This window comes from Pezoporus wallicus, unplaced genomic scaffold, assembly GCF_028554395.1.
Source record: "Pezoporus wallicus isolate ANWC-B61680 ecotype Strahan unplaced genomic scaffold, APGP_CSIRO_Pwel_v1 contig_1876, whole genome shotgun sequence".
Lineage (NCBI taxonomy): Eukaryota > Metazoa > Chordata > Aves > Psittaciformes > Psittacidae > Pezoporus > Pezoporus wallicus.
In genome coordinates, this window is record NW_026638337.1 from 254,680 (window position 1) to 279,761 (window position 25,082).

General features: G+C 39.0%; 1 protein-coding gene across 2 annotated transcripts in view; it reads right to left on the reverse strand.

Moving 5' to 3' along the window:
• Nucleotides 1-25,082, reverse strand: part of FLT1 (fms related receptor tyrosine kinase 1) — a 110,455-nt gene that overhangs the window by 76,264 nt on the left and 9,109 nt on the right. For both annotated transcript variants that reach the window (XR_008972283.1, XM_057410382.1), the window contains exons 2-8: nt 18,460-18,556; nt 17,937-18,157; nt 8,583-8,707; nt 4,699-4,861; nt 4,471-4,607; nt 2,780-2,954; nt 762-879 (exon numbers count right to left, since the gene is read on the reverse strand). Coding sequence is in view for 1 of the 2 variants with exons in the window: in XM_057410382.1 (XP_057266365.1) it covers nt 762-879; nt 2,780-2,954; nt 4,471-4,607; nt 4,699-4,861; nt 8,583-8,707; nt 17,937-18,157; nt 18,460-18,556 (1,036 nt within the window). In the remaining variant the exon portion in view is untranslated. The remainder of the gene's footprint in view (nt 1-761; nt 880-2,779; nt 2,955-4,470; nt 4,608-4,698; nt 4,862-8,582; nt 8,708-17,936; nt 18,158-18,459; nt 18,557-25,082) is intronic.

Genomic DNA, 25,082 nt, shown 5'->3' on the forward strand with positions numbered 1-25,082 from the left:
ATGAACTCTCACTGTTCATGTGTCTATGGTTTGTTTTCTTAATCAGTCTTGTCATAGACCCTTTGTTAAAGTGCAATGAATTGAGCCAGAGCTACTGGTGTTTAAAATGATTTAAACAAAACAAAACAACAACAAAAAAAAGCTCTAAGCACTTGAGATCATGAATAGATAACATTGTTTTCATATAAAAGTGGTTTGGATTAATATAAAAAACTGTTCAAAAGATTTCTTAGCACAGTATATTTGAGCCAAAGTGAATGCTCCAGTCACTAAAGTAGATTTACAACCTCCATTTCACCAGATAATAAACCAAACTTCCATTGTATTTTCTAATAGTGCATGTCTGTATTACTCAATTCAGTGATTTATTTTAATGAAAATCTTTTTTTCTCTTACTGTCTGGAAAGGAAGTTGAGGTCTCATATCTAGGTCTGAGTGAAGTTAGGAGCAGCACTTCAGTCAAGCTCAGTAGAAATACAAGTTGTATGGTGTCCACTGATTTCAGTAGGAGACATACCTAATATATTTGAGGATGTGAGTTTTAGTTTCCAGATCTCCTTTTTTGCACTTGCTAAATGGAGATAAAGTTCTTATAAACTGTTAAAACCCAAGGCAACCCTGAAGCTTCCAATGAAACTACAACTGCATTGTCTCCAGTTTGTTGCAATTTCAAGGGGCCTTATTTGAATATTTTACCAAGGTAGTATTTTTCATCTAAGAAAAGGTCCAGCATGCATATGTGAATGTAATTGTTGTCCTACCATATAACCTCTGGAGAGGGAAATGCCTTCACTTTCATTGACAAACGATAGGATTTTCTTCCAGCTACAGCCTCCAGTGCAGTTTTTCTTCGACGTTTCAAATTAATGAATGCTTTATCTTAAACAAAATAAAAAGAGTCCACTTTATCACTGATTTTCAGCCTGCAAAAAGAATTGTTCTACTAAAGAGAACAGGAATCCAGATAAAAGTAATCTTTAATAGTTTTGATGTCCCCGCATGGCAACAGCAAGAATAAAGCTTAACATCTTAGAGAGGAATACCAAGAATATAAAAGAAACTGAGATTCAGTTTCCACGCCATGAATCTGCCAGAATAGGACACATTGTAGCCAAATTCACATTGTGCTTCAGTCAAAAGACACAAAAGATAAGGCGGTTTGTGGTACAGGGGAAGCTGAACTAGATGGTCAGATGAACCTTCCAATCCTAAAGGCCAAGAATCAATAAATGTCCCAAAAGAACATATTCTGCCAGAGGTTATTTAAGGCACCTTCAGAGAAACAGCAGAGGAAAAGGCAGAAACTTTCTGTATCACTGGTAAACAGCTGTTTCATCAAATAATCAAATCTTTATCACTTCATTGGAACAATCTCAACCTGCTGGAATTTGTCCTTTTCCAGTTGTACTGCCCATATTTCAAACTTTCTGGCAAGCTGATGGGTTTTACCAGAGGCAATAAAACACAATGCATTAAAAAAAGTCTCTTTTTTTTTTTTTTTTTTTACCCTCTAACTGCACTTGAGCAAAATAAAAACATTCAAATTATGAACAACTGTTTGAGAGTCTCTTTCATAATATCTATGGTGCAACATTTACCCACATTATAGACTGCATAAGGATATTGAGTATCTATTAAACAAGTGCAATACCTAATCCAGCTTGCCATGTACATTGAAAATAACATGTACAAGACAAATCAGTAGTTTAATTACAGAAGTCAAGTTATAAATATACAACCCTGATTCTGCAAACCATTATTCACACACAGGCTCTTTCTAACATGGGTATCCCATAGATGGGTTTGCTTATGTGAATAAGAGATTACAGGCTACCTTCAACAGTTGCAGCTTCTCTGACTTTATCTAAAACTCAGTTTCTGATTGCTTCAGGTTGCTGTTTAAGAGTACAAGTGGATATCATGACTCATCCTGTGCTCCCAGTGATTTAGTCCAGGGCTTAAATAGGGAAAATGGACTGAAACACTCTCTAAGAATACCAATATGAGGTGTTCAGACCACACTTTGAGACAAGAGAGAAAAGATAGACCACTGAAAACATGGAACCAATCAATATTCCAACCATAAGTCATCTGTCACAGAGGACATCCACCAACCCCTTGGTCTTTAATACCAGTGATGCTTCAAAGATCCTGAATAGTCCTAATTATAACAGGATGCCACAAAGAAGGGAGTCCCAATGCAAAAAATTCCTAATTCATATAAATTTGAAATAACACCAGAAATTTCTAGATTTCACTGAAGGTCCAAGCAGTCCATAGGGAACTCGTTTGAGGCTCCCACTGTAAAACCATTTTAATGAGTTGTAGTATCTAGTGCTTGTTTCATTTTTCTGAATGGCCTAGCAGCTACGTCCTCCGTGCACAGCTAGAGTATTACTTTATCTTCATTTTTCATAGTAATCAGTGAATAAATACCACAGAAGAGGAGGAGAAATTCTTCTACTTAAATTCATCTTGAACTTTTTTTCCCCCAGACTGTAGTTTGATAGACTACTTCCTCCAGAACTGACTGAGAACAGGGTCATCACAGTATTTAGCAGGCAACAGTGATCAGACTGAACATTAATAGGTCTACTGCCAACAACACAGAACAGTCACGGAAGTAAAGGCCCAGATTCTCTCTGGTCTCCCTTCTTTTTCTGGCCATGATGAACCTGCTATAAATTCACTTTCACTTTCTGTTCAGACGTAAAGTTATTGTATGACTGAATTTGGTCCATGAGTATTTGGTATTCTACAAATCTGCATCACTTCTTACCATAAACAATGACTGTTGTGTTAACAGCTTTGATTGAAGGTCCACTCTTCACATGGCAGGTATACTGGCCTTTATCAATATCACGCACTTTGTCAACAACAAGGATGCTATAAAAAATATTGGCTTCTGTATTCTTCTGGTCAATGCGCTGCATTACAGAACCTCTCCTCCTTGCCTATATAAATGCAAATGAACAAGAGTGAGCTTAATCAGACCAATTTTCATTAAGATTTTTATCTTACTATGCTACCAACATACATAAATTTAAAAAATCCAGATCCCTCTGTACAGCACAGACGTGAAAAGGTGCCTTAACATTCTCAGGGGATCAGCAACAAAATTATGAGTAACATTATATGGGAAGTCATTCCTATCTTCACCAAAGCTGTAACAGCGTCCAAACTAGTTCTTTCCAGATGAAAATCATCCCTTCTGCATGGCCTGCCCCACCAAGACACCAGCTCCCTATTGTGCCCTTTCCAGCATTGAGCATAAAACCCCTGGAAGCCACGATGCAAAGAGCAGCCCATAGTTTGGTGCCTGGATTCAGTGCCATAGTCAGAAGGCATATAGAAGAAGAGGGCATTAACACAAGAAGGGAGGATTCTGGAACCATTATAGATGGGAAAAGGACTGGATTTGGCAAGGGAATAACAGGGTGGAACTGAAGATAATGTAAGTCTGAGGAGTTATTTCCTGCAACTCCCCCTCAGCCTTTGGCCTCAAAGTTTATTTAACCCAGAACATTTCTGGTGTCTCATAAACAATGAGCACTCTTCAGTTACCATCCAAATAAAAACAAAGCAGAATTTCACAAGTTTGGTGCCCAGCTAGGGCTTGGTAAAGCAGCAATGATCAACATAATGTATTTGGAGCATTTCTTGTTGCCAGTTTGTTTATTTCCAAGGAGAAAAAATGCCAGGGAAAATGGCAAAAAACAATTGCATTTATCTTCCCTATATAATGTAATCATAATTTCAGTTTGAGATTAGGCACAATGAGTGACATAATAAATGATCTTGACTTGAATCACAAGTGTAAATCAAACTGACATGAAAGGAATGGGAGTTGTAAACCTTAAACTAATGTCAAATTTCTTATCAGGTTTATACTGACTCCCTGGCAGTTATTCTGTATGCGACAAGTATTTATGAGGATGCTCCCAATATGGGGGAGGAGAAGCACATTCAAGATCATTCCTATAAGTTGTCAAAACAAGAGGGTTGTTCATGTGACACTTAACAAATGAGATTTTGGCTAGCTAAATCAAAATATCTTTTCTAAACACACTCAAGTCGGGTGCCTGACTGTCTGCCAGTCTTTGAAATGAATGTGTCGAGAAAGACAGCCTTGCTGAAATTTTTTTTTGTCACAAGAGAGAGTCCTTGCTCAGGACCGAGTGATAAATTTCTATCATCTCACCAGGTTGAAAAGAAGCCCCTTGATGAAACAATTCTAGCGTTTGCTCACGATTATGCAATATAACCAGAGTACACTGTGTAAACATGTTTACTTATCCAATTATGCACCAGAAAGAAAAAAGGAAACTTTAAGAGACATGTCAGCAAGGGTCAAAATGATGGAATGAGAACCAAGGCAAGCATTTTGAGGAAAAAACTCCTCCTGGTATGCTAGGTACAGCGTGGTCTGCAGGAAACCCCTGTTTTCTTCATTTCAACCACATCACTCACCTCTCCAGGATAAGTCCATGTCATCTGCACTCTGGTGTTCCAGGCTGCGGTGACTGTGCAGTTAATTGCTAGGCTGTCTCCTTTCAGCAACTTGACAAGACGTGGGGTGCTTAACTGAACATCAAAAATTGTGTTGGCTGCACGTGATGATGAGAAAGAAAAGTAAACAACATCACCAGGGCAGAGTGCTTTTCAAAAGATAGGTAGCGTGCGGAGATGGCTACTTACTTTCTCGGTGCGTTAGGTACTTTGTGCTGTACTTGTGTCCACCGACAGTTGTCTCACAGCTCAAGAGCCCTATGAATTTGTAGGTTGCCTTAGGTATTCTGAAGCCTTTCATGCTGTCCCAGATTATTGTCCTGCCATCAGGAATTAGGGTTTCTCCTGGAATCTGGAAGTGTCAAACACATATCATAAAAACAACTCATCCTCATGCCACACTCTAATCAAAGCAGCCTAATAAAAAGGAATGTGAAAAAAACACCCTAAATGCCAATCAGACAAGAAAGGATGACATTTAATTATGCAGATTTTTCAAGACACATTTTCATCACAAAATAGAGGAAAAACCTGGCTGAGGAATGTGAATGTGTTATTTGTTTCCGAGATTTCATTATTTATAACAGGATGTAATTTATGACACAATAGATTGACATTATCATCAGCTTCAGTGCTTGGACTGCTATTCTGTTGGCTCCCGGTTGGCAGCTAAAGTGCTCGTCTTGGTGAACCTTTGTAATTAAGCATCCTGGTTTCACCACAGAGCCACAAATACACATTTTTCAATGGAGATGACAAATGGACTTAATTTGCTGTCATTCTGTGGCTTTAGCAAATTCCTGTCAGAATTCAATCTGATGCTTCTCACATTCATGTTGTCTAAAGGACTGGACTACTTAAAAAAAAACCCAAACAGCTGAGAACATAAATGGCTGTTCCAAAGCAGGTCACAGAGTATGTGTCTCAAAGTTATACAACATGAAAAGCAAATTTTAAAGCCACAAAGCTTCCTTGGGCACTTTTATTGAGAACTTTTGATCATACTGAATGAGGAAAGTCATATTGACTAGAGATTTTGGAAGGACACCATGAAACACTAAATACATCATATTTCCACAGAAAAAGTATTCACCACATTTTAAAAATACGGCACTTTAAGACCCTAAAAAGTTGAGGAGCCAACAAGTAACTAGTGTATAGCCAGCGGTGTTTTTAAACTGAAGACCTGAAATGTAATACAGACTAAAATATTGCCACATGGAATCAAGCACTCACTTTGTCAGCATTACAAATCATGTTCAACATTAAGTTCCTTTGAGCTTTAAGCCCCATAAGATATATATATAAAAAAACCCCAACCTGAAAAAGCAGATCATGACATAGGCTTTGAAGGTCAGACAAGATCTCTTGCTTTCACATAGTGCTTTTTGTTATGCTTTATTGAGGGAATAAATATCACCATTTGGGTAACACAGATATCAGCCACAAATACAAAGCCTGGATGTGAGAGTATGTTTATAAAGCATGCTTTTGTGGTAAAAGTAACATGTTTATAAAGATGTCAGAGCAGAGTTTGAGTGAATTAATGCCCTAAGCAAAGACCTCTGGGTCAACTAAGCACCTTGCAGCCCATCATCTCTCACTGTGTACTCAGTCTCACTAAGTCTCCTTCACATGTTTCTTCTACTTTATTTGAATAGAGGACTTATGTGTTGGCCAGCCCTCTCCTTCCTTTGGCCAAAGCCAGCACGGGTGGCTGCCAGATGCTGGGGAAGCATGGCTGCCTGGCACCTTTCTGCGTGGTACAGCTTCTCTCCAAAACAGGACAGCTTTGATGCTGCCTCCTCAATGCATGCCAAAAGCGACACTTGAGATCACCTCCACTTGTCTCATGCCACTTCCTCCACCAGAAATGCATGATGAATCAGACAAACAATAATTACACAGCATGAAATGCTGTGGTAGAATTCCTTATCTTTACAACAGCTGATAAGATGCTATAATAAGCATGCAAATAACGGGCAGTGTGTATTACACACAAGTAAAGCCCATTACATTACAGCCTGCTGGCTACCATTCAACAATATCTTGGAATCTAAGAGCTCTGTTGCCATTCCTGTTCTAAGTAAAACAAATATTCAAGCTTTGGTTTAAGTAGCTCATAGTTATACTTTCAAGGGCTTCAACTAGATTTATCATCTTGCTGCTCTGGTGGAAATCAAACTCTTTTTGAGCATAGCAATCTATAGGTTTTCTTGCTTCCTGGCAATATAGAATGCAGCACCTAATGACTCTAATGCTGTGGTTTTCTTTCCGGCTCCAGAAGACTGCATTATGGCGACACCACTTCTTCCTTTATCACTGAATGGAAAACAGAATATCTTTTGCCAGCTTTCCAGAAGTACTAAGCCTGCAGCTGTGAAATTCATTTAACACACCTCTTAATTGCTCTGTGAGCAAAAACTTGCTGCAATCTTCATATTTGGGTGTCACAGATGATAAATAAAGTAAGATATGATGTAATGCACTGTAGCTTGCATGCTTCAGGAAACTCTGGGATTAATTAGGATACACATTTATTTTTCCTGGAATGCAAAACATGTAAGCAACTAATCCTTTCTTTCAAGACTTGGCTTCACCTCCTCTTTCTCCTTTTCAGACTATTATATCTGGTATTGAAAGTGTAAAAATATCTTACACCACAACCCCAAGCTAAAGGCAAGTCAATATGAAAAGAAATAGCAGATATGTCCCAGTCTCCTCCAAATAAGGAGGAAAAAAAAAAAAATATCATAGTGCTTAATAAGAACCTGCCAGGAATTTTCTCAGGAATTTAATGTGCTGAGATTTCTGATGCAACACTACAGTGCCCTTATAAGGTCCCACTTTACTACATTCCACCCTATGGAAAGCAAAGCCTCATTTACTTCTGATTCTATAGCCACAGAATCTTGTGCATCATCCACCCTGGTACACTTCTTGCAGCAGAACCGTGTGTGTGTGCATGTGCACATGCAGTAACATCCCAGGTCAAATGATTTTCTTTTCTCTGTATTTTCCTTTCTTTCATGTGATTTAACAGATAGAAACCAAGAGGTCAAATCAGTATCTGTATTACCAAAACAGCACTGGATAGAATTTGCAAGGTCAAATTAAGTCACAGGATCAAATCTGTGGCTGCTGTAAAATTCTGCAGACAAAGAGGAATCGAAGACTTGTATTGATGTAGATAAACATCTTATGGTGGTATTGTTTGGCAATTACATGTTATTCTATAAAAAGACAAATTTCTTTTCCTTGTAACAATGATGAACACTTAAACCACTGGGTACAGAATTCCTTTTATATAGAAACAAAACATCACTGTCACCTCTACCTGCTTTTTAAGCCAAACAAAAGAACTTCATTAAAAAGAAGCACCATTCTCTGTCTTGATACCAGGTACTTCACTACACATATATAGGACAATTACCTATATATATGTTGGCACTTGCTACACCTAGGAAAGAAAGGGTTTATCCTAAACATAAAAGAAGTCTAGGTTTTCTAAAACTGGGCCCACTCAAACTCGGCACAAGTTTCCCTGCAAAGAGAAGCCATCCCTTGTCTGATAAATGCATCCATATGTAAAAGGAAACAGCAAAGTCACTGGTGAGAGTGAGGTAGGGTAAAGGCTCGCAGAGATCCTTGAACAGCCACAGCAAATCTCCAGGGACTGCACTTACTGGCTGTTCCAGAGGACAGAAGAGGAAAGGGGAGGAAGGGCAGGGGAAGAGGTGGGAGGAAATCTCTTCTCCTAACAAGAAATTCCTTCCTGGGCTTCAGAAACCTTTGTCAGTAAAGATTTACTAAAATGGTATGAAAAGGCTCAGTTTCTTCAGAAAATTCCCAACCAGTGTTAAGAGATTTGATGAAGCTCTTCTGTGAGATGTGACACAAAGCCTCCAGAGTTGAAATACTCAATGTTTCTAAGCACACTGACACCCAAAAGTCTTGTTTAAGAAATACTAAGTTGTTGAAATATTTCAAAAGCATTAAAAGAGTTGTAAACAGGCAAACAAAGAAAGCATCATTCACAATAACACTTTCAGAGCATGCTTGGATTGAAGTACCTTTTTTAAAGTAACAGCAATGTTTGGCGCTGTAACTCTGCATGGAATGATCATTTCTCTTCCCACAGTCATGTGTATTATTTTAGGAATATCACTGTGCATCTCTACAAATGGGCTGCCTGTATCTGCAAGAGAAGAAAAAGAAAAGGTTAACATTTGAAATTTTAAAACAGTGTATGGAAATTGTAATGGTGCATACAGCCTTGAAGAACAGGGTTAGCCCTGTCCATAATGAAAACTAGGCAAAGTCCTCAAATCAATCTTTCGTTTACTTCTGTGTAAACAAGTTCAACAAAATATAGCTAAGTATTTGAAAATATTCTTGTCTGTCAATATCGATAGCAGCATTTTAGTATCTCCTTTAAAATCCAGGATAGTTGAAGTACATTTTTGCTATTACAGCATCATCTCTACTGCCAAGAAACATGTTTCTTATTTCAGGGCATTTCTATTTTGTTATCACTAGGAAAAGTAATTATACGGGAAATGAACTGAAATTGACTTATCCAAAAATCCCTATACAGTACACGCTCCTGCTCTCTGTAGAGAAAACTTATGGGAAAAACTCGGGTGAATCCACCAGGAGAAAGACTCTACTGTGATTATGTAGCCATATTTTCAACTCTGAGAATACAGACTAGTAAGAGTTAATTATTCTCCTCTTTCCCGCTACCAAAATACCAATATGTCTCTTTTTTAAGTGACAAGGTAAATGAAAATGCCAGGAAAACATTAATTCCTTTCGACTCAATAACTAAAGCTTGGCAGAGTAGTTTACCGTCCCTTGAACAATCCATTTAACAAAGGGCATTGTCATAAATAGCTTGCGCTGGGAACAGGGAACATTGCTGCTGCTGCTATTGTTTGAACCACTTAACAAAGAGGGGCTCAAGCCGCAGACTCTGGCTCCAAATCTTCTTTGCAGGTGTTCAGATCTGAAGGTTTGGGTTGACTCACATCGCAGATAGAGCAGCTCAAAATTCATGTGAGACTTGGGGTTTAATTCTTAAAAATGTGGAACATTCAGATCTTAATTCTGTGCTTATCTACAGCTCCAATGTTTTTTCAGGCAAATCCTATTATTCCCGCTCAGTCAAGAGTCTTACAAATAACAACGGAGATCTTTCTTGAACAAGAAATGAGTAAAGCTAGCAAGACCTGACCCTTTATAAAACCTCAAATTGTAATACTTTAGTCAAGGGTTCTGGCCCCAGACTTCTGCATGTTGACCTATGTTCACTCAAGTAGTTCTTCAAATACATTACTTTTGCTTTTTTTTTCAAAAGTTTGATCTGTACTTCCCATAAAATTGTTCTGCCCTTAGGATCTTGTTTTATTCAACAGTATTTTTGTTTGAGACATCAAACACGAAGAGAAGCAAACTCTAATTTATACTCAGAAAAAGCCCTAAAGTACAGCATCTCAAATGTACTTCATGACATGGAAAAATTTTTCCTAAAGATGTTTAATGAAACTGTTACGCAAACTTTCTGAACTGAAAACCACAATGCTTTATTTAATAATAATAGGTGTCAAATGTCCACCAAAATCGCAAAAGGAACTTATGAGTAATAGAGGATGCATATGTAATAAAAAATACCCTAAGGACTTGTTAGGCTGACGTTTCCTCTGCAGTACGATGCAAGGAAAGACCAAGAATGAACCTGTTTGTAGAACGGTGAAAAGAACCTTTTTTGTTTCAGGGGCTGCAGCCACAGAAGAGGTCATCTGGCCCTTAACATCACCAGACAAAACGATTTACTACTCCCTAAAGAATCGTTTGTCTTTGTCACAAAATCAAGAGCTCTTGCCCAAAACCAGCAAACTTTGCAAAGTAGTTTCCTGTATCATAATCTCCAGATCATTACAAGTGTGAGGAAGAGCTGTTCTGGGGACTGCCGGTGCCGCCTGCAGACACAGTGTCACCACTCACTGATGCCAGTATCAAGGCAGTGGGGGCTGCGCAGCTCAGGCCTCATAGGATTCCAGCCCATCCAAAGGCAGGGACAGGAAACGAGCACAAAACACCAAGCTTGGCTTTTTTTTTCCTTCTACAATGGAAACGCACGTTCGCGCCTCAAGAAGTCAATGAAGTGCTCTATAAAAGTCAACTAAACACCCCAGCTGCTCTTGGTAGGCTTTAAAGCTCAGTCACAGCCTTTCTTGGTACACTCCCTGCAGAGGTACGCCAAAGCGTCTCCATGCCCCCGCCATTCGCGTGCAGAGCTCCCATTTACATCACTGGGGACTTCCGCCATGGGCCGGAGGGCAATTGATGGCCCCGAGTGCTCCAAATGTCTTCCTGCTTTTGATTAAAAGAAATACGCACTGTGTTTCCTAGCACAGTTTTGTTTTCATAATGAGTGTGGAGGCTTTTCCTGATTCCCTTTGATTTTATTCTCCTTCCGTCTTAATGGCTATAAGGGGATACTCTCAGAGTCTCAAGACCAGAATCTGGTACAGGTTCTACCAGCCTGGATCAGGTAAAGGTGAACCCACAGCAGCGTGATGGCAGGTTATTTCACATTGGCAGGATATGCCAACAACATGGAACCCTTCATTCCCTCAAGCAATAGCACTCCATGCTTCTTTTTTCCCCTCATCATAGCCCTAGCTATTGCCAGTGTCTCTGCTACATTTCCTCTCAATTCCTTCCTGAGGGAAAGTAAATGCCATCCTTCCCTGAGCAGCCAGCTGGCAGTCCATCTGGGATGATCTAACCTCCCGCCAGAAGTCTTCTGGGCCGGCTTCATTCACTTTTACATTCAGAGCGCTCTAGACGTAAAAAGAACAGTGTGTATTGACCTATCTTGAAGACCACATCATTCAGGTCCATTGGGGTTTGGAATGGAAAATTTAAGAGGGTCGATACTGTTTTTTTTAAGTTAGGGGTTTTGTTTTTTTTTATCTCTTCAGAGCTGCCTGAAGGAATAGCAAAATGAAAGATGGACAGGCGGAATATTTGCATATGCCAAAGGTTACTTTAGAAGTCAGTTCGGTGTATTTTTAAATTGTGCCTGGAATTACTGACTGTGTGCTGGTTTGACTGCGTTCCTTACAATATCTCTCAGTTACAATGAACATGAAAACACAAAGAGCATTTATGAAATCACAAAACCCATGAAGGTTACTTGCTATATTGTTAAAGAACATAAATAACAGCTTTTTATTAAGCTGGCTGGCAGCCAGATACAAACTTGATAAGAGACTTAACACGAGCAATATTATGTCTGGTATCAGTAACCTGTCTAGGCTATTTATGGGTTTTGCACAAACAACTAAATTAGCCAACATTGAAATGCCAAATTCTGCAAAGATGGAGAGGTTCTTATTTCCACAAGCTTCAGCTACTGTTCTGGGGTTTGTTTTGTTTTAAATAATCTGAGCTATGTAAAACAGAGCCCTTACACATACATTTGCAAGAAGAAAGTCTCTGCAGGAAAATCTGAGCTTCTTGAAATCTCTGAAAGCTTGTTCTCTGAAGTTCTTCCAAAATACCTACTTATACTTGGCTCATCATTAAGATCTTTTTCAGGCTGAAAGAGCCAAAATGGTTTCCTCACATTCACATAACACCCTTTCCCCTGATGCATGTGGAGAGAGGACCAGTCTTTGCTGAAGTATGGACATGCAAACTTCATTAAAGTTAATGGGCCAATTGCCAAATTCCCTTTTCCATTGTAGGAATTCACCCTAACCATCTTTATTTATCCCTGCTAAATTAGTAAGGCTATTCAGAATTAATTCAAGGGGAACCTTTCACACCTGAGTGGCTCTCATTTCGCTTGTGTATTGAAAATACAGACATTTCTCACGAGGATGGCCAACTGGTAGTGTTCTCACTGGGAAAAAAAGGGGAATTCTGCCATGGGGTTCATCTAGTCTGCTGTAGACACCCATTTTATGATGAGATGAATCATACTCTAAGAAACACACCTATTCAACCTGCTCACATGTAGGAGTCTATGTTCCTTAAAAAGAAAAGAAAAATAATCTCATTTTGTATATCTGGAAGCACAACACTTAACTGCAAGAAGAGTTTTTCCATTGTTGCCTCTTCTTAGCCTATAAAATTATACTTTTCAAATGCTTCCTAAACCGTGAAGGAAGACTTGAGATAAAAAATTAATAATCACAGATGTCCAGGGGAAAACAAAATAAAAAGGAGGGGAATACTTTATATCTGGAGCACATTCAGACACAAAACATTGCTGGCATAACTGTACAGTGACTTTTAGTCAGGGTTTGTTTGTTTTCTTTTGGGGCTAATTATACTATGCTATCATCAGTGTAGGTGATGATACACTGATGATGCACAGTTAAAACTCTCAAGAAAATATATTCTTACCCACATTAGCAGGGAAATCCACACTACAGCAATTAACTATGGTCAGAAAGCAGTCTCTGGAAAGGCTAATGGACATTAGGAACATTTTTTCAGATGTGTCCCTCCCTTATGATGCTTCATCTCAGAAAAGTAGGAGCCGTAAGCCTTGTTGAGGAAGGACCTCAGACCGCTTAGTGCATGGTCTTTGATGCTGCCAAGGCATCCATAGATGTTCCACTCAATACAGAGTACTATGATGTGAAGTTGATGTACACACAATGACAAACATGGCAATTATAAGTGATTGACGTCAGCAAGTCCAAGAGGGGTCTGTTTTGTAACAGGAACCTCATTAGACACTAAAAATGTGTCTACATACTTGATACAGCTGTAGCATAGTTTAATTTCAACTAGTTTCCTTTTCATAACAGAAGCACTATCATATTATTAACTCTGACAGTGTAAGCCAAAACCATAGTGCTCATATGTTAAAACTGTACCAAAAACAAAGACAGAAGAAAGGCACAGGGTAGGAAGAGTTTCCCAGGCTTCAGCAGATTCTTCTATCAGTACATTTTTTTCTGAATAAAAAGGAAAAAGAAGAAGTTCTTCCTTTCTGTTAGCTTTTCTTACTGCTTATTTCACCTGTTGAATTATTTTGACTTGGACATAACCGATCTTAAAAGACCTTTTTGGGGAACTCCTTGGATGCCTTTCTTGCTCTGCAGCATTGTACCTTTAGGGTTACAGAAGACAATCCAATCAAGCTAAATCTTAAATCCATGTCAGTTCTGGGGCTGGACCTAGCTATCTGTCAACATGTGGACCTCCCAAGGAGATGCCATACACTCAGCACAATACAGCATTAGAGTTTGAAAACGCACTCAAAGCCCCAGATGTTTTATCATGTCAAAGGCTTAAATTTTGAACCATTCACTAATGCTAAAGCACTTCGTTTTGGACTGTCCAACCTGAGACACATCTCAAGCCAAATATCGCAAACTAGTTGATATGTTTGATGTTCTAGGCATTGGTGAGTACAAGTACTCTTAGGACTTGTACCTTTTATTCCCCAGCTTTGATTTGTGTCACTCAACTTAAACCATTTCAAAGCAAGACATCTATTCTAAGCTTGTTCTCCAGATTCCTTGTAAAGTCATTGATGAGAAATACATATCAGAAGAAGGTCCTCATTTAAGTACAGAGAACAGACAACTGACTCAGTCTAGAGGTCTGATTTTAAAACAGTATTTAGAATGGTGCTTGATTGAAGTACCAGTACACGACTCATTTTGCAAGGAAAAGCGTGCAGCCAGAAGACATGTACAGCAGGAGCGTGAGGAGAGAGGAGAGGGAGAACACTAAGAAACGGGATAATACCCTAAAGCCAAGTAAACTTCACCTAGAAAAGAATTCTTTGTTGCAGCAGCATGAAGGCATTACTATTATATATCAGTAGTTGAAAGCTGTCTTCACCATAGGAAGTTAACAACACATTACTTCAATCTGAACCAAAGTTTGCTTAAATTCTTGTAAAAATTGAACCTTGATGTATCAATTTAATTGAATTTACATGCTTTTCCTCTGTCATACCTTGATCAAAGACAAGAAACAATGAGATGCACTTTTTTGAAGGGAACAGCACTTTTTTTAATGAAGTGAATGAGCTCCAGCGACTGTAAAAGAGTATCTTGGAGATACCAGTACAAAGACAGGCAGAAAGAAAAGCCTTTAGCACTGCCCTAGGGATATCTGAAAAGGATTCAAAACAGTCTGCTGATCATTTGGTGTTTCTTATATGTCTTTATTTCATAAATACCGCTTTTCAAGCAGAAAATAGCCCATGCCTCACTCTAAGGTATGCAAAGTGTGTTCATTACAATCTTTTCATCTTATTACTAGGCTGCAGTTGCGTAGCAGAATAAAGACCTGAGTAGTTTTGGGTCTGAGACAGTGAAGAAATTGGCAAAGAAGCTTTGCTTCATTTCATGCTTTTTCCCATGGCTTGTGGTGGAAGTCAGGCCATCAGTTTCCTTGGAGCAAAGTCCAAGGCTCTTAAGAGAATTCATTTCCCTTGCCTGTTGTCTCAATTCCTGAGCTGTGTGTGGTCAAGAGTTGCTGCCGCACACACTGTACACTGATTCCCCTGTGCAATTCAGTAGTGACCTCTCCAGCTGAAAGAAGGGTGGTGTCAGGACTAGCTCCTCTAAGAGAAGTCACCAGCCTGCCTTGTTCTTGATCACCCAAACACCGGACTTCATAAGGGCTTCAAGTCATCCAGGGGCACATGGGACCTGCAGTCTCCTCATCTTGCACCTTGAGGTTTTTTTCTTATAGAAGCTCATCTTCTGCCATAGCATACACTCATTACTTACCCAAAGGACTTGCTGGGTTTATTGTTTTATTGCTGGTTTTGAGGGGAGAGGGCTGTTGGGTTTTATTTAATTAATTATTTATTCTAATGCAGTTCATATTCAGTATCACTCTAATTACGGAAATGAATAACATTTTTGAAACAATAAGTGATGGCTTCCTGTACAAACAATATCAACTTTCCTGATTCGGATTCAGTGTTTGTAAATAGCAACTAGCATGCTAAGACATGGGAAACAGGCACCTTGGTGATCTACATGGAGCTAATATGGGAAATGGACGGACACAACGTCCTGCCACAGGAAACAATACAAAACTAGTATGGACCCACATTTTACAAATGTTTGTTTACTAAGCACCCACAAATTTGTTTAAAATACAACTAAACTAAGGAAAGGTAGTCTTCAAACAGGATTTTGTTACCCCATTCTCACTCTCACTTGAGCCAGATAGTTGAATTTCACTCATGTTCGCAGAAACAAAGACATATATTAAGACATTCTTAAGTATTTTCTTTCCTAATGCTACACTGATCAGAAAGGGTGACTTTTGGTACTCAGTATCTTGTTTCTTTTCAACTTACTCTACAATTCTTCTGATACTGTAAAATTTTTGAGGACTAATATACCTTTCCTACCTTAGGGCAGAGAGGCAATTTCAACAGGCATGAAATGAGCTGTTACCTTGCAGCTTCCCTGACTACCAGTAGTTTCCCCTAACTGTCATATGGGTTTATTAGGACACAGTCAACACTGAAGTGTTGAAAATTTATTTTTAATTAAAGTGATTGTCAGAATTAATTGTCAGAAAATTAAGATGGCAAAGAGGTCTAAGCTTGGTACAGGTTTGTCCCTTAAACATTTTATTGGGGTTTTTTGGCAAGTAAGGTGAAAGAAGAAACATAATCTAATTCTATCTTCAACACTGACATCAACATCTAATGACTGAGTGTCCTTGAAAAAAATCAAGAAACCAAGACACTTAGGCAGTCTTCCTTAACTGATCTGGGAGGGGTGGGAGTGGGTAAATGGTCTGTCCACAACTATTTCTACAATATTACGTTTCTCTTCCATCACTGTGTGAATTAGGGAGTTAATCTTGGCTCACATACACCTAATTGAGGAACTCTTTCAGATGCAAACAAGTTACGCTACATACAACTCAGGAAAGAGGTGAAGAGTTAGAAAGATTGGTTGTAGCTTCCATTTCTAAAAATTCAGGATATGGAAAAATTAACACTTCAAGTAGGAAAGCGACCAAGAGAACATAAAGAAATCTCTTTATATCGTAGAGTGGGTTTAGCAAAGAGGTTAGGTTCTCAGTCAGAGTCACAACCATCCTTGTTCTTTTCATGTGGCGAATGGAAAGGATTGTGGGTAGATCTAACTAGAGATGACATCTAAGGTGGGAGGTTCAAGAGAGTTCCATGACAGGAAACTTGCAAACATCATGCAAGAAATTATTAAGTTTCCTAGGCAGCAGGAAATGTTGGTCTCTAAATGAGTAACCTACTTTGGTTATGCTTCCATGGATGCATTTGTAGTTGATACCCAATGAATTGCATGAAAATAGTTGGGTGAGAAAAACACTCTGCAGTGTATTTCAGGTGAAGGAAAGCAGGATGAACAGCATAAGTTATTAAGTAATTCTCAATAACACACAATAATGAGAGGATCTTGTTTTCTATCACTGCAGTGAGAGGTCCACTTTATTCTGCTTTTTCACAGCCCCAGTCCCACTTTGTGTCACAAAATTGAAACAAAGGCTAATTCACTCTGATTTAAATTCATTAGAAACAGCAGAAACTTCATTTGGAAAAGTTCCAGTTGCACACTCTCTGTAATATGGGCTTTCTAAATCTTTGAATCTGATATCTTACAGTAATCTATTAATTTTATTATGTAAAAATCATGAAAAATTAAAATACAAAACTAAAACAAACCCCTAATTTCTTCTTTCATTATTGTGTCTATTGAGTTCAACTGTTCTGAGAAGTATCTGATTAATATTCTACAAAAAAAAAAAAAACAACAAAACAGGATCAGAAAGTAATTTCTGTAATAGTCTAACTACATTGCACGATACTTGTCTGCTGAACGCAATTCTGTGTTTAGATTGATTCCATTTATTCTAGGTTTTTATAATCTGTGTAATGTGGACTACAGAATATGACTCAACACGCAAATAGTAATTTTCTACAGCATGAGATAATTCAGAAATCTAGATAAACACCTTTGGCATCCTTCAGGTGCCTAGAAATCTATAATCTTACACAGACAGGTTAAAGTGGACATTGTATCAGACATATGGTTTCCATCAGTCATCATCTGATTCTGTAAGATATGATTTCTCTGGTACCCATTTCACAGATTCACTTCTAGTCTACTTCCATGTGGAGTTCTATTTGCTCTAGCAGACTGGGTGAACTGAGTCTTTTCCTTTCTTCATTTTTTTCCTAACAGATAACACATTAGCATTTGTGTTTGCAAGCTCTGAGAAAGCAGATTTTATACATTGATCGATACGTTACCACACATTTTGCATGGCTGAAAACATCATTCAAAATCCTTTATTTAACCACAGCTGAACTGCCTTACTATACATTTTGCTGTACTGAAATGCAAATACCAAGAAGTGTTAAAAAACAATCTTACCGTTAATAAATACATAAACTGTAGATTCCTTCTTCTTTTTTGCTGGACTTGTTGGGTATTTGCAGCTATAGTTTCCAGTGTCACTTGCTTGAGTTCTGCTCAAGGTCAGGCTGCTGCAGGACTGCTTCCCATTCCTTCCACAGGCATATTTAATTACTTTCAGCCTTTTGCTATCCTTACTTAGAGTTTCAGGCAAAGACCATGAATGAACCATTTCCCCCCTGCAAATACAGATAAGGAAGCAGAAACAATTATGTTGGGCTGCAATTATATAGCTCCAGTTCCCAAGCTTTCTTTTTATTATATCAGGCTATTTCTGGGGTTCTCTTTTATCTTGTTTTCCAAAAACAACAACAGAAACAACAAAGAACTATCAAACAATTGCCATTGAAGTTCACTCTCCACCTTTCCCCACAACATCAGCTTTCATTTTTTTTCTAATTTCAGTTACAAAAAAAAAAAAAAAAAGTGTCAGGTGTATGAACTCTCAGCCAAATTATCAGAACCCAACTCAGCTGGTTACCTGCAGGTGAGGTCTAAAGACTGTCCTGCTTGAACAACGTGCTGTGTGCCATTTATACTCAACTCAGGAACTTTTAATTTTGATCCTGAACTAGATCCTAGAAAAACAAAGAAAAGAAAAAAAACCCAAACATTAACAATGACAAATCATTCTGTGTCCAGTCCACTCACATTTATGATGTTACAATGGAAGGGAAAAGCAAAGAAAATGGGGTGCCCCCCTCACCGCACATACTCTCTTCCTGCTGTCCTGACTCAGGACTCACATAATCTTCCACAAGAATTACTCAGGAAAGAAAGCTGGAATGAAAGCTATGCAAGTTTCAGTCAGCGACTTTGCTCTCAAATTGTTCACTGAGCAGACCATAAGGAAAGTTCAGGACTTTGCAGTCACATATCTAACCAGGGAAGCATGCCCTCAAGCACCGCTGGCTGCATTTCCTTAGGAAACACCACCATGACAGCCCCTTCAATGGCAAGGGCAAAAGTCAGCCACTTCCATGGCAAGAGCCACATATTGATCTCTAAGATACTGAACTCTTGCTCAAGCCACTTGCTGGAAAGCTGTAACTGCTCTGGAAGAAGTGAAAAGGGATTAAGGATCTTCCCTTCCTGACTGAAGGTCCCAGCACTGTTACCTACGGTCCCTCACTAGCTGCAGGCTTCCTACCAGTGAAGTGGTGTCAAAAGGTAACCGGACAGCTTTACGCTAAATTTTGAGAACAAGATCAAGCACCTTCCAGACCAGATTTGCAGTTTATTGAGAAAGCAATCATGTCAATATGCCCCAACCATGGCCAGAACATTCTGGTATACATGAAACCCTGGGTATCAGCAGCACATGAGGTGGCTTAGGACACTTGAAAACATCCAGGCAGTTTCTCACAGGCCATGTGAAGGTAATGTTTAGAGTCCATGAAAGAGCCCCATGGTCAGAAAACTAGAGGAACATTGGACCTTCCCTTTCATCTAGACAGCAAGTCCTGGAAAGGCCCCATATATTTGCCCCATAATAGGCTACAGTCACAAAAGCTTTCATGGCAAGCAGACAGAATTGCATTCCTTGGGGAAAAAAACAGTCCTTGATCCATCCCATTGCCCTCACACTGACAGCAAAGTGTTCCAGAAGCAAGAAACATAACAAGAAAATATTTTCAAACAGTTCAAGTAAAAAACCAGTGTAAGTCTAAATCTGGATCTGAACGCAATTTGTGAAGATTTCGGTGTTGTGAGAGAGGAGCAGAGGGCATCCTGGATCACTTTACTCCAAGTATTCTGTTGTCAACATACAAGAAAAGGAGCATCACGTAAACAAGTGTAGTGCAGATTTTCCACTAGAACTCAGTCAAGTACAGTTTCAGTTTACCTATTTAAAGCTCTTTCAAGAGGTCCCTATCATAGCCAAATATGAACAGCCATACACACCAAACATACTAGCAATACACAAATGTTATTTGGCTGCTATGTATCATCCACTGGAAAGGTCTCCTCCTTTGCTGACTGTAGAAGGAGCTTTTGGACACCAACTCCGGCTGAGGTTGGCAACTGAATTTCGGCTGCATAAACACTCCAAAGTCAATGGCTGCTCCAAATTCAGCAGCTTTCACCCAGCAGCAGATGTTGCCTCAGATTAGAGGCTGAATAGCAAAACTTTGTTCTGAGATGTAGACTTGAACTCCTTCAGTCTGAGAAAAGCCTAGACACCAAGTCTCCACTTTTGGAGAGAGATGCTCAAAGCACAAGTATTTTGTACAAAAGGTGAAGAGGTGCTGCCCTCATCTACTGGTTTGGGGGCATAGGTTTTGCTTTTAGGAGCCAGATTTGCTTCATTTGTCAGCATTTCCTGGCGATTCCACTATAACATCAGTGGAGACAAGAGGTCTAAATCACCTTCTGGAACTTCTAGCACTAGCCATGAAGAGAAGCAAATAGCTAATTAGGTCTGCAAATCTGTTTGTTAGAGGTGTTCAGAGACCCGTTTCTCTCCCTCAGCAATATAGGAAATGTACACTGTAGGGGTTAACTAACTTTTAATTAACCTTTGGCATCTAAGTTAGTTACATTTATGTGCATTTTTCTTTTTAGCCCCATGTATCTTACTTAAGCTGTGGCTCCAGTAGTTTTCCTGTATATACTATCATCCATCCCTCTTCAAAACAAGATTTAAAGGGTACACTTAAACTTAGACTTAAACTAAATTATAGCTCACTTAAACAGGCTTCAAGCAAGGGCATAACAAACCTTGAGAATAAAGAGGCTCTCTGAACTGCAGTGCAAATATTACCAGAAATTTGAATGATGATGCTGTACAAATACACATATTTCCTCTCTGATTTCTCTGGACAATCATACTTCTAGCTAGAAATTAACACATTTTGCCAGCTGCTAAGAAGGGACAAAAATGATGCAGCAGATCTCTGAAGAAACGATTTGTTACATGATATATTGCAAACATGCATATTCTCACCTACCATTTATGGATCTCAACTCTGAAATGCCAGGTCTCCCTAAGAACACACCACGCTTTTATGAGAGTCTTCCATAGATGCTTACAGTCTATGAGTCTACTCAAGTGCTGTCCTTGAAACTAAACACTGAGAAGCTGAGATAAGATGGTATAAGAGCTTAGGCAGCTTCTTGAAGAAAAACCCAAACACTTTGGTTGAGTGGGTCCGTCAATGCCCTCCAGCTAAACAATCTGACAGTTTCACAAAACTACCATGTTCCTGCATTTCATTTGTATTCCTCTTGTCATCCTAGAATTGGAGGCTCAGATGCTCTCCAAAGAACGCAGTGTTCATCTTCAGCTTTATGAATCCTGTTCCTTACTTCAGGGGGGAACCTGGCCTCAAGCTTCCCTGAACTTCTTATTTCAAGCTCTAAAAAAGCTGAAAGCAAGCAACAGTGTATACAGACAGTTCAATATGTATGAAAAAGCTATCAGTAATAGTCTGCCAGACCAGATTCCATTAGGATCAAAGCCCAGCTGCTGGAGTTAACAACATTCAACAAAGTTGCTAGACAGCAACATGTAGGTTCCTTCCAGTGTAAAACCAATGGAAAAGTGGAAAATCCATGTGAGTGACAGGCAGTGAAAGCAAGTCTGTAGTGGCTGGTGCTGAGTGTTTGGCTTTGCTCAGCACCAGCACCCTGACCAGAAGCAGAACCAGCCACGCAGCATCATGCTGAGACACGAAGACCAGTTTGAGTGTGTAGGCTACTGTTGTTTTCAAAGTCTGCCAAAAGTGAATGGCAAGAAACCATTATAAATGCTACAAACTCTTGATAACTTCACAGTGATATAAGCAAAGACGTCCACAAGAAAATCTCGAGATCTGCTTTAAATTCAGCATACCAAACAAGACAGCCTGGAAGCCTGCATGTCAGAAGATCTGCCTCAGAGTTATTGAAGTCAAATGAAATAAAAAACAAAACACAAAACAACCCACCCAGATCTTTTCACCCATCCTGTAGGCAACAAAGAAACCCAGATATATTGGGTACATGTTCAAGCTTTTGCCCTTTTACACATGTTACATATATCTAAAAGACGGCACAATATCTGTAAATATTGTGGGTGGGATCTCAATGAGTGCTTGGTGTTTGTCCAGCTTTGTTCCCATTACTATAAACCAGAGTTTTATCATTGAATTCAAGTAAAATTTAGACACTTAATTCCAGTAGTTAATCATATTCAGATTCAAGACCGGACATCAGTGTATTTGGCATGACATATCAGATTTGTTACATACTTATTCATTTAGTTTTTCACTGAAAAAAACCTGAAGTAAATCTTATTTCAAGCCAACAATGTTGCTTTTACAAGTATGTGAGACAATGCTTTTACCAGCAAGATTCTAAGTCTTCAAGAAAAATAGGTTTATTTGACATCCTATCTATTCATGGGTCATTAGCTTCCTTACATTTTTTAATGCCTCAAAACAGGCGCAGAGTACAAATCCAATAGAGTTTTACATGTTTCTCAGAAAAGAGAAAGGAAGGAGAATGGCAGGAAAATTCCTACTGTCAATATTTGGAAGCAGATTATGCTTTCTAGGTACCTTCTCTGGGCATTTTATTTGACACAGTCTTTTCTGAAGGGTCATGGCTCAACAGGACATGTTCACTTATTGTGCCTGTCACTAAGCGACCATCAGCAGTCTACCCTCACACTGACCTACATCGGGGGGTGCAACTTCTTTTCATGTGACAACAGGAGAACTAATTAATCCTGATAACTGAGGAATCTCCTGCCATAGGGAAAGGAGTGATTTTTGGGAGTATATTCTATTTGCTTCAGAAGTCTTATTAGATACATATGAAAGTCAGTCAACAGGGTTGCTTAATTAATGAGCAAACATTAATTTAGATTGCAAAAGTTAGCCATTCTGTCTAAAAAAAGGGAAAGACTAATCTTTATTTTAAGAGGGTGTAATCTGTAATTTGCAAGGCAAGAATAAATTTTCTTCAATTACTTTCTGCCTTGCAAAAAAGGAGGTGATCCTCTTCCTGAATGAAATAAACATTTAAATGATCTGTTAACCAAAACCACTGATTACTAGTAATCAAAGATAAATGAACATGCATGTATTTTCCAATATGATGTGTAAGTTCAGTTCTACAGACAAATGAGTAACTATGCACATTTCATCTACATCTCAATTTCTTTTAAAAGGATAGATCTGCTGAACAGAAAAGCAGGAGCACATTCTGGATTATTATCCCCATTCTGATTTATCCAGCTTCTACTTTCCAATTTCTTTTCATATACTGTGAATTTCTGCTACCTTTGACTAAAGAAAGCAAACCCAAAAGCTGGCTTTATGGGTTAGTTAAAAAAAAAAAGAAGCTATCAGAAATTTCCTTCAAGTTAACAGGTTTGGTGGCCTTTTAACATCTTCTTCATAATTTGAGGCTGAGTGACTGTCTTCCAACCACTCCAGTTATCCTGAACATGTTGACTAATATTTTTTCACCCACACAATGAGAGGTTAAGGAGAATGATCAGTTTATCTTTGCAATTTCAGTGTATACAAAGAATCTGACCTTTTGGGTTTAAAGTGCCATCTGTGGGCAATAAAGTTATCCATCATGAAGTAATTGTTTCAGTCACTGTTGGATTTACACATGTTTTAAGGCTTGTTAAACATAACCAATCCTTTGTGTTTTTTACCATCAAATATCATTTCCTCCTGATTCAAACACATTCAGCCAAAATGTATTTTGTAGAAGGCACTCCTGCACTGGAGAGTGCATGAGATTGCTTAATAGGGTCTTCACCTCTCTGTGCTCCTTAAAACATGGGTCATTCAGTTCAAATGCAGCCCAGGACTTTACTCTTGATCATGAGCACTTTCTTAGGAGTCATCCCATTGAAGGGAATGGGAATACCTATGGGTGCAACTAATAAGCAATTGCAGAATCCGGACCAGATTCTTAGGGGCACAGTAGCATCCAGTGAGTTGACCTTCAGTGTGTCTTCAGTGAAAATGAGCTGACTCTGCTATGTAGCAGCACCTTAACCAGAACATGGCTATCAGCCAGCATCATATGAGCTATACAGCTTTCCTCTGTTTTCATAGAATCACATAATCATTTTGTAAGGAAAAATAGAATATCAGTAATTTTCTTTACTTCAGAGCTCTTCTTGACGAGCTATCATATTACCATCTCCTCTAGGTACTTCAGGCCATTCTGTAAGTGAGTATAACCTTTTTTTTGTCAGACAGTTGTACCTATGCATAGTAATTCCAATTACATCATTACAACAAATCACTCAAAAAAAAATTTTTTTTTTTCAAAAAAAAAGGAAAGAGAAAGAGAAAAAAACTTGTGGTCAACTCTGAAGAGCCATTTAAAATTTACATCAGACCATAATGAGGAATGTTGACCAACAGGTCCTCCTAGTTTCATGAACATTGAGATTCTCCTCAGCATCAATACTTGCATTAATATGATAGGAGAAGTTTTAGGCAGAGTTGTCTCAAAATTTGCATGGTGATTGGAAAACAATTTTCTTTTTTTCCTGCTTGAAGTGTGAAAGTCTGGCCTGGTCCTCCCACAGGACCAGAAGGAAAAGGGATCACGCTGGATATTGAAGCTTTCTAAGCTTTCTACTTCCGTGATTGCTGGTGGCTGGGAAGAGCTGCTACTTGAAGAAGACACTCTTCTATCTCCATGGCAGCAATAGTCCCCATCTCACCTGTGTCACCTGGGTTTCTCGTGCTCAGGCACTGGCAAAGCAGGCAACGCAGCCTGGTTCCTGCACACAGAGGGAAAAGCATTGCTTTTGCCTAGAAAGAGCCTCCAGAAAACACCTACAGTGCTAAATCATGAGCCACCCTGAGATTCAGAGCCATTTCTCAAAGTCTTTCAGATGCCATCTTGGTCCCAGTTCTAAAGGGGACCTCACAGTCCTTCATACATTTAATTTCACACCACTTCTCTGACACAAATCCAAGTTTCACACCTGAAATCTGCAGAAGAGAAACCAGAACAGCTTATCTGTGAGAGAGCATCTTTGTCTCAGCTGACGTTGACAATTGTCTAGATAAGCAAGCTCATGATCTGAAGCAACAAATTCCAACCACCATTTCAGTCAAACCAGAACTTTGTGGTGCCATA